At 37.2% G+C, this 15995-nt stretch overlaps 2 protein-coding genes and 1 long non-coding RNA gene across 7 annotated transcripts in view; 2 read left to right on the forward strand and 1 right to left on the reverse strand.

Moving 5' to 3' along the window:
• The window catches only part of LOC127418900 (glutathione hydrolase 7-like), a 50200-nt gene extending 39144 nt beyond the window's left edge, over positions 1-11056 (forward strand). For all 3 annotated transcript variants that reach the window (XM_051659800.1, XM_051659801.1, XM_051659799.1), the window contains 3 exons: positions 603-740; positions 905-1004; positions 7879-11056. In XM_051659800.1, coding sequence (XP_051515760.1) covers positions 603-740; positions 905-1004; positions 7879-8048 — 408 coding nt within the window. In that variant the 3' untranslated portion in view covers positions 8049-11056. The remainder of the gene's footprint in view (positions 1-602; positions 741-904; positions 1005-7878) is intronic.
• The window catches only part of LOC127418969 (uncharacterized), a 983530-nt gene that overhangs the window by 405518 nt on the left and 562017 nt on the right, over positions 1-15995 (reverse strand). The gene's annotated exons all lie outside the window — the stretch shown is intronic.
• The window catches only part of LOC127418873 (nuclear receptor coactivator 6-like), a 31933-nt gene continuing 27622 nt past the window's right edge, over positions 11685-15995 (forward strand). For 2 of the 3 annotated variants that reach the window (XM_051659726.1, XM_051659728.1), the window contains exons 1-3: positions 11686-11824; positions 14950-15223; positions 15463-15618. In XM_051659726.1, the coding sequence (XP_051515686.1) occupies positions 14989-15223; positions 15463-15618 (391 nt within the window). In that variant the 5' untranslated portion in view covers positions 11686-11824; positions 14950-14988. Of the gene's footprint in view, positions 11825-14949; positions 15224-15462; positions 15619-15995 lie in introns of all 3 variants that reach the window. The other variant, XM_051659727.1, reaches the window with a different exon arrangement.

Consider the following 15995-nt stretch of genomic DNA (forward strand, 5'->3'; position numbering starts at 1 on the left):
TAGACAAATGTATTTTTGATGAAAACTTTTAAACCTTTAAAGACAGACCTTACTGTGAGGTCTGAGGTTGGTAATCAGTGGTATATGCTACTGTTTAAACCATCAGTCCACGTTATTTTAACATAATATTTTTATAATATTAATTTTGACTGCACAATCAGAGAATCTCGCCAAACAAAAATGTGCCAAAATAGCTTGACAGCGACCGCACACTCTCATGATGCAGTCGAGTCAGTCTTCCTACACTCTCAAACTATTTCTAAATTTGCAAATATCTGAACATTTTGCACTAAAGTTAAAATATATTGTTTTTATACTTCAGTAATCAAGAGTTTTATATTTTTCCATTGTTTTTAATTCAGTTACTTTATTTGCAATGCTTCATGGCATTGTAGTTCTTTTCCTCATGAAAGACAGTCAATACACGATTGTAATGTTATGATTCACCTCGGAGCTGGTTGGTTTGGTTCATTGCTTCCAAGAAATGAATAGGAAAAATACTTCTCAGAGCCGAAACAGCTGAAAAAGTGGGTGGGCACTCTTGTGCTGTATTAGCCGTTAACAGTGTTTAGTGTTGGTAACATGTTTGTTGTTTTCATCAGCGTAACAGCATTGAACCTGGAAAGAGACCCGCCTCCTTCCTGACGCCCATCGCAGTGAGGCCGTCTATAAGGCTGTGTGGGACCTACATCGCTCTGGGATCCTCCAATGGTGACCGGGCTCTTAGTGGCATCACACAGGTGAAGCATCATTAATGTAACTGTATCCTGTGCTTAATGTGACATTTTCTAAAATTACAAACAAAACATTTTCTCATGATGGATTTTGATCAAACTATCAGTGAATTTGACATTTTATCAGTGACTTCATATTTATTTATTTATTATTATTTTTTTTTTTTCAGGTTTTGATTAATGTTTTATCATCACGCAAAAATATGAGTGACAGTGTGTCATACGGTAGACTCCATCCTCTCATCCAAACTAACACTCTCCTGGTGGACTGTAAGTTATCTACCATGTACTGCAGTTCTCTCCCTGACTGTAATTTCAATCTGTAATTGCATATTTTTCTGCCGATTAATTTTTTAACAATGTAATGTCATAATGTGCTGTGATATCTTGAACGTACATATCACACCATATAGGATCTCTGTGTGTGTGTGTGTGTGTGTGTGTGTGTGTGTATATATAGTATGTGTGTGTGTGTGTGTGTGTGTGTGTGTATATATATATATATATATATATATATATATATATATATATATATATATAGATAGATAGATATACACAGTTGTGCTCAAAGTTTGCATACCCTTGGAGAATTGGTAATATACAGTTGTGCTCAAAAGTTTGCATACCCTTGGAGAATTGGTAATCTATGTACCATTTTTAAAGAAAACATGAGTGAGCAGGCAAAACACATTTCTTTTATTTCTTATGGGATTCATATTCAACTGTAGGTTATAACAGAATGGCACAATCATAAAACAAAACATGGCAACAAAGAAAAAAATGAAGTGACCCCTGTTCAAAAGTCTGCATACCCTTAGTTCTTAATACTGTGTATTGCCCCCTTTAGCATCAATGATAGCGTGCAGTCTTTTGTAATAGTTGTCTATGAGGCCCCAAATTCTTGCAGGTGGTATAGCTGCCCATTCGTCTTGGCAAAATGCCTCCAGGTCATGCAAAGTCTTTGGTCGTCTTGCATGACCCGCACGTTTGAGATCTTCCCAGAGTGGCTCGATGATATAAAGGTCAGGAGACTGTGATGGCCACACCAGAACCTTCAACTTTTTCTGCTGTAACAGCAGAAAAATTTTTAATACAAGCTGTTTTCGTGGGGGCCTGGGTAGCTCAGTGTGTATTGACGCTGACTACCACCCCTGAAGTCGTGACATCGAATCCAGGGTGTGCTGAGTGACTCCAGCCAGGTCTCCTAAGCAACCAAATTGGCCTGGGGGGGGTAGAGTCACATGGGGTAACTCGTGGTCGCGATTAGTGGTTCTCACTCTCAGTGGGGCGCGTGGAAAGTTGTGCGTGGATGAGCCTCCACATGCTGAGTCTCCGAGGGGTCATGCATATCAAGCCACTTGATAAGATGCGTGGATTGACTGTCTCAGAAGTGGAGGCAACTGAGACTTATCCTCCGCCACCCAGACTGAGGTGAGTAACTACGCCACCACGAGGACCTACTAAGTAGTGGGAATTGGGCATTTCAAATTGGGGAGAAAAGGGGATAAAAAAAATATAAATAAAAAAAAAAAAGCAGTTTTTGCCCACAGAACTGTCACTCGCTGGATGTTTTTTTTCTTTTTCGCATCATTCTCTTTACACTTTAGAGACTGTTGTGCGTGAAAATCCCAGGAGATCAGCAGTTACAGAAACACTCAAACCAGCCCTTCTGGCACCAACAATCATGCCATACTTCAGATCACTGAGATCACATTTTTTCCCCATTCTGATGGTTGACGTGAACATTAACTGAATCTCCTGATCCTAATCTGCATGATTTTATGAATTGCACTGCTGACGCACAATTGGCTAATTAGATAATCGCATGAATAAGTAGGTGTACAGGTGTACCTAATAAAGTGGCCAGAGAGTGTATATACTGTGTATATACAGAGGTGCCAAACAGAAAATAATAAAATTAATTCATAATATATGTTTATAAATTCTGAATAAATAATTATCAATTCCTATATATAGTTATAAATCTGATTTATATAGTTGTAAATCTGAATATTTAATTGTAACTCTAAATATATCATTATAAATCAGAATATATAGTTGCAAATCAAAATATAGTTTTTTTTTATAAAATTTTTTTTTTATTGATTCATAGATATATAACAAAGAAAAATACAACATATATACACTGAATCAACATTTAACCCCAACTACTACCCCTCCCCAATCACCAACCCCATCCTGACCCCCAACGAACACCCCTGTGGTCACACATAAGAATACACACACACACAAAAAAGAAAACAAAAAAGAAGATATAATAATCATACATAATTAAAACTATACATCTCTCTTCACAGCCTCTCCACAAGAGTCCCCCAAAAATGCTAAATAACTGCCCCATTTCCTGTCAAACAAATCCCAAAACCGAAAGCTGCCACCCTCCCCATCTCCGCACACCACTCTGGAAATGAGGGCTCTCCAGCCAACTTCCATCCTCTTAAAATAATTTGCCTGCCAATCATAACACTGGTCAGAACCCAATTTTTTATGTGTTTATCCCACATATTGATGACCACCCCATCACCCAAAATACAGAGTCTGGGGCAAAATGAAATTTGAGTGCCCAATACATCACATATAAAACTCTGAACCTTCAACCAAAATTCTTGGATCTTAACACCACCAAAAAAAAAAATAGGTTGTGTCTCCGTCTTCTAATTGGCATCGCCAGCACTTGGTTGTGTCTTTAAGACCAAGCCTATACAATCTAGAGGGGGTCCAACTGAATCTGTGTTAAATCTTGAATTGCATAAGGTGCACCCTTGCATCTCTAGACACAGACTTGACATTTTTTAGAATCCTTGACCACACTCCCTCCTCCAATACCAAGTTGAAATCTTTCTCCAATAATCTCTTGAGAGAAGCCGAAGCTCTGTCCCCCAGACTCTGAATTAACAGGGAGTAATACACTGATGCCTCATGACCTTTTCCAAAAGCAGTAATCACCACTTCCAGAGTATCTGCCGCTTTAGGGGGGTGTATGCTACTCTCAAAAATAGTACAGAGCAGGTGGCGCAGCTATAAATACCTATAGAACTGAGATCTGGGAATCCCAAAATTTTGAACCAAATTTTAAAATGATCTCAACACTCCACTCTCATATAGGTCACTGAGTGTAGTAACCCCCCTCACAATCCACTCTGACCAGCAGAAAGGGACTTATTAATACATAATAGAATATAGTTATGAATCCGAATATAAACTTGTACAGCTGAATATATAGTCATAAATCTGAATATAAAATTATAAATCTGAATATATAGTTGTAACTCTAAATGTAGTTATAAATCTGAATATAGGCTATATTTGTACATTTGACAATATAGCTATAAATCCTGAATATGTAGTTATGTAATATGTAATAATGTATAAAAAAGTAATAAATAATATTATTATTAAACTGAATATATAATTGTGAATCAGATTTACAACCATTTGGATTTATACTATATATTCATATTTACAATTATATATTCAATTTTACATCTATACATTTTATGAAATTTGAATTTATGAAATTATTTCCTGTTTGGCCACCCAAATATAAATAAATAGAGAGAGAGAGAGAGAGAGAGAGAGAGAGAGAGAGAGAGAGAGAGTTGTGCTCAAAAGTTTGCATACCCTTGGAGAATTGGTAATCTATGTACCATTTTTAAAGAAAACATGAGTGAGCAGGCAAAACACATTTCTTTTATTTCTTATGGGATTCATATTCAGCTGTAGGTTATAACAGAATGGCACAATCATAAAACAAAACATGGCAACAAAGAAAAAAATGAAATGACCCCTGTTCAAAAGTCTGCATACCCTTAGTTCTTAATACTGTGTATTGCCCCCTTTAGCATCAATGACAGCGTGCAGTCTTTTGTAATAGTTGTCTACGAGGCCCCAAATTCTTGCAGGTGGTATAGCTGCCTATTCGTCTTGGCAAAATGCCTCCAGGTCATGCAAAGTCTTTGGTCGTCTTGCATGAACCCTACGTTTGAGATCTCCCGAGAGTGGCTCGATGATATTAAGGTCAGGAGACTGTGATGGCCACTCCAGAACCTTCACCTTTTTCTGCTGTAACCACTGGGGGGTCAACTTGGCCTCGTGCTTAGGGTCATTGTCGTGCTGGAAAGTCCAAGAGCGTTCCATGTGCAGCTTTCGTGCAGAAGAATGCAAATTGTCTGCCAGTATTTTCAGATAACATGCTGCATTCATCTTGCCATCAATTTTCACAAGATTCCCCATGCCTTTAGAGCACACACACCCCCAAAACATCAGTGAGCCACCACCATGCTTCACAGTGGGGATGGTATTCTTTTCACTATAGGCCTTGTTGACCCCTCTCCAAACATAGCGCTTATGGTTGTGACCATAAAGCTCTATTTTGGTCTCGTCACTTCAAATTACAGTGAGCCAGAAGCTGTGAGGCGTGTCAAGGTGTTGTCAGGCAGATTGTAACTGGGCTTTTTTGTGGCATTGGTGCAGTAAAGGCTTCTTTCTGGCAACTCGACCATGCAGCCATTGTGCTCCTTGAAACAACCACACAATCTTTTTCCAGAGCAGCCTGTATTTCTCCTGAGGTTACCTGTGGGTTTTTCTTTGTATCCCGAACAATTCTTCTGGCAGTTGTGGCTGAAATCTTTCTTGGTCTACCTGACCTTGGCTTGGTACCAAGAGATCCCTGAATTTTCCACTTCTTAATAAGTGATTGAACACTACTGACTGGCATTTTCAAGGCTTTGGGTATCTTTTTATATCCTTTTCCATCTTTATAAAGTTCCATTACCTTGTTACGCAGGTCTTTTGACAGTTCTTTTCTGCTCCCCATGGCTCATTATCTAGCATGCTCAGCGCATCCACATGAGAGCTAACAAACTCATTGACTATTTATACACAGACACTAATTGCAATTTAAAAAGCCACAGGTGTGGGAAATTAACCTTTAATTGCCATTTAAACCTGTGTGTGTCACCTTGTGTGTCTGTAACAAGGCCAAACATTCAAGAGTATGTAAACTTTTGATCAGGGCCATTTGGGTGATTTCTGTTATCATTATGATTTAAAAAGGAGCCAAACAACTATGTGATAATAAATGGCTTCATATGATCACTACCCTTAAAAGATTTTCAAAATCAATGCCAAAATTTCACAATTTCTGCCAGGGTATGCAAACTTTTGAGCACAACTGTATATATATATAGTGGGAGTGTGTGGGCGGGTTTGGGTGGTTTACGAGGTCATTTGTTTACATTTACATTTATTCATTTGGCAGACGCTTTTATTCAAAGCCACTTACAAAAGAGGAAAACATAAGCGAATCATCTTAAGGAGACAGTGGTACGAAAAAGTGCCATATTACAAAGTTTCACTAGCATCAGAATAGTATTCAAAACAGATTAAAGTGCAACAAGAACAGTTTTTTTTTTTTTTTTTTTTAATTGGTGATTGGTTAAGTGCTCATGGAAAAGATGTGTTTTAGTCGTTTTTTGAAGACAGAGCGTGAGTCAGCTTCACGGATGGAGTTGGGAAGGTCATTCCACCAACGTGGTATGATGAAGCTGAAAGTCCAGGAAAGTGTTTTGGTGCCTCCTTGTGTTGGTACAACAAGGCGACATTCTTAGCCGACCGCAGGCTTCTAGTGGGCGCGTAGCTCTGCAGAAATGATTTTAGGTATGTTGGAGCAGACCCGGTGACTGTTCTGTATGCCAGCATCAGAGTCTTGAATTTGATATGTGCATTAACCAGCAGCCAGAGAAGAGAGACAAGGAGTGGTGTAACATGTGCTCTCTTTGGTTCATTAAAGACCAGACATGCTGCTGCATTCTGGATCATTTGCAGGGGTCTAATTGCGCATGTAGGGAGGCCTGCAATGAGAGTGTTACAGTAGTCCAGTCTAGTTATGACAAGTGACTGAACAAGAAGTTGTGTGACATGTTCAGAGAGGAAGAGTCTTATCTTCTTGATATTGTAGAGTGTAAATCTACATGATCTTGCAGTCTTTGAGATGTGGTCTGTGAAATTTAGTTTGTTATCGATGGTTACCCCTAGACTTCTGAGGTTACAAACTGGTAATTACAAGGGTATTATGCTATAAATGTGGTTTATGAGGAAATTTCTAGTGTCCCCATAATTCAAATCGCTAAAAAAAAACATACTAAAAAAGTATTTTTGAAAATGTAAAAATGCAGAATGTTTTTTGTGAGGGTTAGGTTTAGGGGTAGGGGTTAGGGTTAGGGGATAGAATCTATAGTTTGTACAGTATAAAAATCATTATGTCTGTGGAGAGTCCTCATAAGGATAGCCACACCAACATGTGTGTGTGTGTGCATGCGTGCATGTGCGTCACTTTCCATGAATAGTGCACAAATTGGCTACCCATTTCTGTTCTTAAAAAGCAATAATGGCACAAATGCCATTTTTGTTGAAGATATGTTAGATAAGCTATATAGTTGTGGAATATTGGTATAGTGAATTGATAATTCAGTCATCGCAGAACTACTTTTCGAAATTATAAGTTATTTTAATTAACTGACACAATGTTTAGCTGTGTCCTATAATTTGCACCCTGTTGTCACGATTTCCTCCCCATAAAAAAGGAATATTCCATAGAATTGGGAGACTCAGTTACTGTAAGTACTATCATGTGGACCCTTTCTACAGCATGGGGGAAAGAAAAGTAAATCAACTATTTTTTTAATGCAAATTTTAGTGTTGACTGCATCCGTCAAGCTCAAGCGTTTCCCAAGGTTTAGGAAGAAAAAATTATCAAACAAATATTTTTCTTTGATTTATGGGAATTGATAAAGTTTATCAATAACTACAAACCAAAATGTAGTCCCAAACTAGCTAGCTCGTAGTGAGCAATACCTTAATTTAGGCTAAATCTACTACCCTGTTTCTTGCTACCCTGTCTGTTGAATGTTTACTTGTTTTCATTTTTAGAAGGCGACAAATTCAAATTCGAAAGATTTTTGTAAGAGTCGGTTTTTCTAGCCCTGTTTTGTACCCTTTTCGTGGAAAGTGATATACCACCAATATGCTCTTGTTTTATGGTGATCATGGGTGACCATGATGATTTTGGATGTGTGAATTTTGTGTGGAGGACCTCTTTAATTCTCTCTTTTTATCTGTCCAGCTAAGTTTCTTGAGGCAGATGTGGAGTTTCTCTTACTGAAGGGCCACAAGGTGCAGAAGGTGGATGTCATCTCACTGGTGGAAGGAACCAGGAGAACCAATGACCTGATCATAGGTGTGAAGGACCCACGAAGCGCTGATGCATCGGCACTGTCCATGTCCATGCCTTAGAGTTCAGCATGACTTTCCCCGCTCTGTGCTGTGTGTAGACCGCTCCCACAGCGGTCTGTCTTAGATACTGTTTGTGCACTAAAAAGGGGAGTTAAGAGGTTTTAAAATAAGCAGAGAGCAGTAAGGGATGAGTGAAGTGTGTAAAGACAACTAAAGATGTTGGATATGCTGGGTCCATGTTTGCTGGATGGAAGTGAGGCACCCTCTGTCCCTGCTTCAGACACACTTGGCATGCACACACATAATGTTGACTGCTTGTAAAAGACAATATGATATCTGTATTTATTTCATTATTCAGCTAAAGATTTTGAAAACCACACTGGCACATGTTATGTTAATGCACAGGACAGAAATTGGCAAGTCCAATTTATACGTAATTTGAGCATGTTAACTGCTTCTTTATGTACACTACCAGTCTAAAGTTCGAACACACGTACACATTATTAGTATTTTCCACATTTTAGAATAATAGTTAAGTCATTAAAACTCTGAAATAGCACAAAAAAATTATGATAATAATAATTGTTATTTATATAGCAATTATTGTTATTTATATAGCAACTTTCCAAAGCTCAAGGGCAATACAAAATGAAAGAGTTCTATCAGTTTAAGAATAAAATCAGAAAGATAGGGGATGGTTCATGACGTGTAAGGGTTGGGGGGTGGGGTCGTTTGAAATTGACAAAGGTGTCTGTTGTAATGCCCAGGTTATGGACAGTCTTTGTGGGTTTAACAAGAACTCCATCAATGTTGATGAAGAAATAAGAGTAATTGTAATTTAGAGTTTAAGGTCCAATAAGCATTATTTCAGCCTTGGTTGAGTTTAGTTTGAGAAAATTTGAGTTCATCCACTCCTTAATATCAGTGATACGAACTTCTAGTGAGCGCGTGCTTGGATATATCTGTGTATCATCAGCACAACAGTGAGAGCGAAGACCATTCCGACAAATAATATGAATTATACGCAGATAGACGAAGAAGAGAAGAGGACCGAGGACAGAACCTTGTGGGACACCTTGTGGACAGTACTCGATATACCAATAGGTGAAAGCCTGGAAATATACTGTATGTATGGCGTAGGAAATGGTACAGAATGCAGAGCTGACATATGGAAGTACATGGGAATTATACTGTCTTCACATGTTATCGCAATTATGTATAATATTGAACGACCCCTCAAGTTGTAATTATGACTGGGAAACTCTGAGATCATTTTGATACCCAAGTTTCCGAGTTGGGGGAGATGTAAACTTACAACATGGCAGAGGAGAGTACGGTTTCTGGTGCGAATTAATTATTTTATTCATTTCATCGTTTCGGTCATATTCACTTATGTATATCAGCATCGTCTGGCATCGTCTATGTTTCCTGTTCTTTCCGACAATAAAGCACTTGAACACAACTACTCGTAACTACATCTTCAGCAGTGGGAAGTAGGATAATTCTGATAGCACATGAAGGCAGCATTATTGTATGTAGTGACCAAACAAATGAAAACTATTTTATTTTTGAGCTTCTTCAAAGGATCCACCCTTTTGTCTAGATTACAGCTTTGCACACTCTGGTCATTCTCTCAAGCAACTTCATGAGGTGATTTGCTTCCTTTTATCGAAGGAGTGCACATGTATGCTGGACATTTGTTGGCTGCTTTTCCTTCACTATCTGGCTCAAATACAACTAAAAAAAGGGGATTTGTGAAGATTTTCATATATAAGGACAATTTAAAAAAAGTCATTTCAAGCATTAAGCATAAGCCTTTAGATCAAAAGGTCTTAAAAGGAATGTTACAATAAAAAAGTTAAACTCAATTGACAACATTAGTTGCATAATGTTGATTACTACAAAAATAATTTAGACTCGTCACATGTTTATTTAAAAAAGTGAAAATCTAGGTTACTTGCAGTAAAGTGCTTACAATGGAACACAGATTCAAAAGTATAGCCACAAGTAGATCACACTAACATCATATTAGCACATACTGTATAATGCTTATCTCGTGGTTGTACTTTGGAAACAGTGCGTATTCAATGTTGTAACTTCCATTGTAAGTGCAAAGAGTAAGAGTCAAGATGAGTTTTTGTGGGAACCAACATTATGCCACAAATGTTGTTGATTGAGCTTAACTTGTATTTACGACATTCCTTGAAGACCAGTGAAACAAATTCAGTCAAGTGTGTTCAAACTTTGATTGGAAGTGTATTTCTTTTTATTAAAATAATTACTAGTACCTTGAGGACTGTGTAGGGAAGCATAATGCTCATTCAAGGGTATTTTCACAAATGGTAGTAAATGTAAGATTAATGTTGAATGAAGGTGAAGCTACATGAAGGATATTTCTGATTAATTATTCTACAGTGACAACAAGAGTAAATGCTCCCATTTACAAGCATGCATGATGTTGCATATTATTTATTGATGATTTTAGAGGGTTTGGATATTATGTTGGTAAAGATATATTCTTATTATTAGCTAATAAAGACTTCAAGCATTACCTAAGGAAATTATCAAAGGAAAAGTAGTTGAGCAAATGTACAAACATCAGTGTCGGGTGTAAAATATATAGCAAATAAGATGGATTTGCTTACAGTTACACTGCATACATCTTTACATGCAATTGAATAAATGGTACAATTGTTATTTGCTTCTGTACAGGTATGTTTTGTTTATTATTTTGAATTGCCGATGTAGTTTTGCTAATGCAATTTAACATACTTTCCAGATTGTTACATGTCTACTGGATTATCACTAATACTTGTTAAAAGACAAAAAATAATAGAACTTTTTGGTTTTTATGTGTGCAACAGTGAAATGAATGTTTTTATAGTAGGCTATGCACATTCTTTTCTTCTGATTGACAATCAGTTGACTTATAAAGTGACGTGAGCTTCCTGTTATAATAGGCACATACAGTTTTTTATGCCAATTGAACACTGTTGCCTGATATTGCACTGTAACAGCATCTCTTGTATGTAGCAGCTTTTGGGAACAATAATAACTATTTAACTGTAGTTTCCTTGCATCATTTCCAACTCGTGGAGTTGCACAGTGTGTGTGTGTGTGTACAGTAGAGCGGACACTGACTCGCGTGCCCGGGTTCACTAATGCAGCGCGGGATCGCGCACAAATCTACGTTAACTGGCTGGTCGTGAACACTAAACAGATGTGGACATGGTGAACGATAGAGTAAAACGGTCATAATGATTTAGAAATGTGTCATTGTATGTATTCTTGATAAAGTGAATATTTATGAGAAATTTCAACTAACGGACAAATGGGTAAAGAACGAGAAATGTGTTCATATGTCTAAAATATGTACAATTCACAATGGAGCTAACAACATGGCGGATCAGTCTTCGAAACAGTCTTCCAAACATTTATTTATGTAAAAAAAAAAAAAAAAAAAAAAAAAAAAAAACATTATATAACTTCATTCAAGAAATGGAACCTGAATGCTTCGTTTAGACATCATTGGTCTTTTAAAGGCCTTTGCTTCCGGTCATCTAGGCCCCGCCCCAGTAGACGATGCCGTTTTGTGCTTATGTTTTTTCTGCCAGTTTATTTCAGTGATTTGAACGCGCTCTCGCGCGCGCGCGTGTGTGTGTGTGTGTGTGTACAGTAGAGCGGACACTGACTCGCGTGCCCGGGTTCACTAATGCAGCGCGGGATCGCGCACAGCGCTGTTCTGATGCGAACAGCCGCCACGAGAACGCGCTGCTAGCGTCTGTTGGCCTATATCTGTTAACTGCAGTAAAATACCTCCTGATGGACTGAAAACGGTGAGATTTTACTACATTGTTACCTCATGCAAACATGAGTACTAAATAACTGCGCAAACTGCATAACATTCAAAAGGTTTTATTAGTGTGAAAATGGCCACTGATGCGAATTCACAGTTTGTGTAGCTAATACATTAGCTGGAGTGAATTCTACTCATTATAATTATTAAATGATTCCTTATAATGTTATGATATTGTTAGGAATGCATGTAGCAGATATGAGCAGTAAAGACATTGTAATATTGAATTGTTTGTCTTTAGATGAAATTCTTTGATTTGTCTTTGTTTTGATCTGGCTAATGCTAATGCTAGAGAAATAAACCCACCTGAAGATCTCTGAATTCATTTGAAATCATTCATAAATAACTCATTTGAGTGTGAGGATTATAACATTCGAGATCTGGTGTGTCTTATAACATATATGTCTGTTTAAACGTGACCAGTGTGCTGTGAAACGTATTGACTTTATTCTGTAATTTGACATCTCGTTGTTTAAAGCAGGATAATATCATGAAAGTGCTCTTGTGAAGATATGTTGTCATTGCTTTTTAGGTTATTGGTATTGTATTTAATTTACGTAGTCTTTGGTGCACTAGCAAAAAAAACAAAAAAAAAAAAAAAACGTATCATGGTATTACCATGTTTTTTTTTTTAAACATATACCGTGATCGTACCGTGGGATTATTTGTGGTACCTTTGGAGTACCATGCAAATACCATGGTATATAAATATGCTAATCATTCAGTACCATGGTATTTATCAAAGTATTTTAGCGTTACCATCTGATACCATTATTGTCCCGCCCCAGTACTTTTTTTAAAGGGTGCTTATGTTCATTTTCTCATAATGTAACTTATGTTGCTCTAAAGTGAGGATCACTCTCCATTTCTTCTTATTTTTCACTATTGCAAGTTTATTAAATGTCTTCTAAAGCTGTTTTGCAATCTTAAAGCTTAAGCAGAACATGCCTTGCATGGTGCCAATGACAATGTTGACAGGTTAGGTTTGGTGATTGGTGATTTTTGCATGTTTGTAATCTTTGTTTTAAAGCCAAAAAATTACGATTCTGTCATCATTTATTTACCCTCATACATTCCAAACCTGTGTGAGGTTCTTCCGTGGTACTCAAAAGGTGGATTTTTAAAGAATATTCGGATCAGTTTTTTTTCTTCTCGATGTAATGATAAAGAATCAGGACTGGATCTGACTCAATAATGACACATCTTAAAAGTGATCCATATGACTTTTGCTCTCCATTTCCAATATGATAGCATTGTGTGAAGAAAAGGCCAACAGTTTAAGTCGTTATTCACTGATTTTGCCAATGGTGCTGTATTTGATTTTAGAGCTGTAGTGGAAGTGAAGATTATCAGTGAATAATTATTTATTCTTTTGATCTAATCTTTGTGCAAAGTTATTATATGGCTTCAGAAGGCTTGACATATAAAGCGTAGTCATATGTAGGGCTGGATATTGATACAGATTTCCCGATTCCATTCTGAATCACAAACTCTTGATTCGATTTCACTTCGATATCGATTTGTATGGATACATCTAAAATAAATTATCTCCCAGATAATGCTGTTAATTATACAGAGGACCATCTAACTAGGTACATCATGAAAATATAAAATGTACTAATTGGATTTTATTAGTTTTTCATCGTTTTGGTCACATTTGAGCTTTTTAAAAATGAACATTTCCATGTATTCCATAAATATAAAATTATTGCATATTAAATATTTTTTATTATTATTTAATTGCATAATTTGTATTTGCATACAAATTAAAAAGTATTTACAGTGATTTGTTGAAGATGTGCTTAAAGTAAAAACTGGCACTGTCTCTTTAAGAAAACCAGCAGTTCTGTAATGAGCATCTGTAAATGAGCATGTTAACGAGAGACACTCAAGCGGCTTTATCTCATCTGTGCTATGCATGATTAAAATGAAATGTTTCTTTTTTGTTGTTTTAACAACTGACTATAAAGAACAGAAAGTGTATTAAAGAGCACCTATTATGGTTTTTCCAAATATTACCTTTCATGTAGTGTGTTATATAGCTGTTTGTGAATATGAAAAATGTCTGCAAAGTTTCAAAAATCAAAGTGCACGACAAATGGAGTTATTGACTCCCAAAAGAAAGAACCGATTCTGAACACCTGAAACGAGTCGTTAGTAATTCCAGACTTACTAGAACCTGCCTGTGGTCTTCATTGGCTGCTTGCGAACAGCTTTGACCCGCCCTCAAACACTACACTAAGCGGTAGACCAATCACAACAGACTGGGACATCTGACCAATCAGAGCAGAGTAGGTTCTCTGAAAGGAGGAGTTTAGAATGAATCCTTTAGAACGGATCATTGAACAAGTAGTTTTTGACACTGGAAAAAAAAGGTAATGCTGCAATTTAAATTATGAGCAAATTAAAGTGTTTTTTGACCTTGGATGCATGTAAATCTATTGTATGAGACCTTTAAAACAAAATTAGGCATGTTTAAAAATCATAATAGGTGCTCTTTAAAAGAGACATTATTCAATGACAAATGGGTCATGTGGATCTCGTCTTTGGACACACATTACACAGAACAAATTTTACTCTCAACACGCAGTGAAAGGATCTTGTTGTTGAATACTTCACCACTGTACTGCACAATTACTGGTGAGTGCAATCTGAACATTTACCAGCCAGTTGCCAAATATGAATATTTTAGTCGCATAGCATAAATTCATTGTAGTAGAGGGTTGCTTCATAGAGTAAAAGATCGATCTTGGGATTAAAGAATCGAGATTGTTCAAATGAAGATCGCAATGCATCAGAATATCTATATTTTTACCCAGTCTTACCATGTGGACTGTGTTTATGATAGTTTTATAGTGCTTTTTAGTCATTTTGAAGCTTGACAATCTCAGACCCCATCTTAAAAATTGCACCTTTTGTGTTCCATGGAAGTCTAGAAATATTCCTTTTGTTCCAGTTATGTCTTATTTGCAAGGAAGCTACTGGAGCATATACCTTATATGATTATGAAATTATTTTTTAACATGAACGTTATTACTTGTTACTCTCAGGTAAACCAGAAGGCTAACGTGGTTTTTCATGTGATACCTTGTTTTTTGTTTGCAGCGGTGGAACAGGCTCTACGCAGCTCTTTACTGAAGGGCTATGGCGCATCAGCACGGCTCGTGTGAGCTCTCATGGGATGCTCAGTCCCCTCGAGGCATCTCACTCACGGATCACGACTCCGGAGTGGAAGATGGAGACGACAGTCCCAGCAGCCCTCCCCTTTCCGTGGAAAACTCTACCATCTATGTGGCTTTCAAAGGGAACATGAGTGATGAGGACTTTCAGGAGAAGCTGGATGCTGTCTTAAACGGGATGCCAGATATGCTACTACTAGGTCAGGCTTTGCTGTGGACCCATGATTAATGTTAATGTGCTTGGACGGTAATGATAGATTGGAGATGAAAAATTAAGTTTGCAAGCTCTTCAAAGTTTCTATGAATTTAAATGCTGTTTTAGGATTATTTAATTCCTTATAATTCCCATCCATAAACTTTGCTCTGTGTTTAGGATGGAGGCTGTACTTTCTATTCATTTCTGTTATTGCTCTTGTGTTCCACTCTGTGTCTAATGTAGGTACTAAGAGGCTTGAACCCGAGCGAGTGGAGCCGTGGAACAGTGTACGAGTCACTTTCAACATCCCCAGAGAGGCGGCCGAGCGACTGCGTCTGCTGGCTCAAAACAACCAACAGCAGCTGCGAGATCTGGGCATCCTCTCAGTGCAAATTGAAGGTATGGATGTGTGGGATTTTCCTCAGACAAACCATTCACTTCTGCTGTTACAACTACAGGCGCACTATATATCGGTGGCCGATATATTATTTGTAGGCAACTGAAAAAAAAGTTATTATTATTGCTGTCGACAGTGGATAATATAGATGATATTAACACTTTTTATTGATTAATTTATAAAAAAGCAGAATATATATATATATATATAAACAGAATCAAATTTAACCCCCATTATTTACAAAAACAAGAGAAAAGAAATAATTAATTTTGTCTCTCTCCACGTAGTCCTCACTGAGAGCCTTCCAGAAAGGACAAATACCTGTCCTATTTCTTCCCAAATGCGTTCAATCTGCCAAACTGTTTATATGACATCCTTT

The sequence above is a fragment of the Myxocyprinus asiaticus genome, chromosome 28 (assembly GCF_019703515.2).
Source record: "Myxocyprinus asiaticus isolate MX2 ecotype Aquarium Trade chromosome 28, UBuf_Myxa_2, whole genome shotgun sequence".
In the NCBI taxonomy this organism is placed as follows: domain Eukaryota; kingdom Metazoa; phylum Chordata; class Actinopteri; order Cypriniformes; family Catostomidae; genus Myxocyprinus; species Myxocyprinus asiaticus.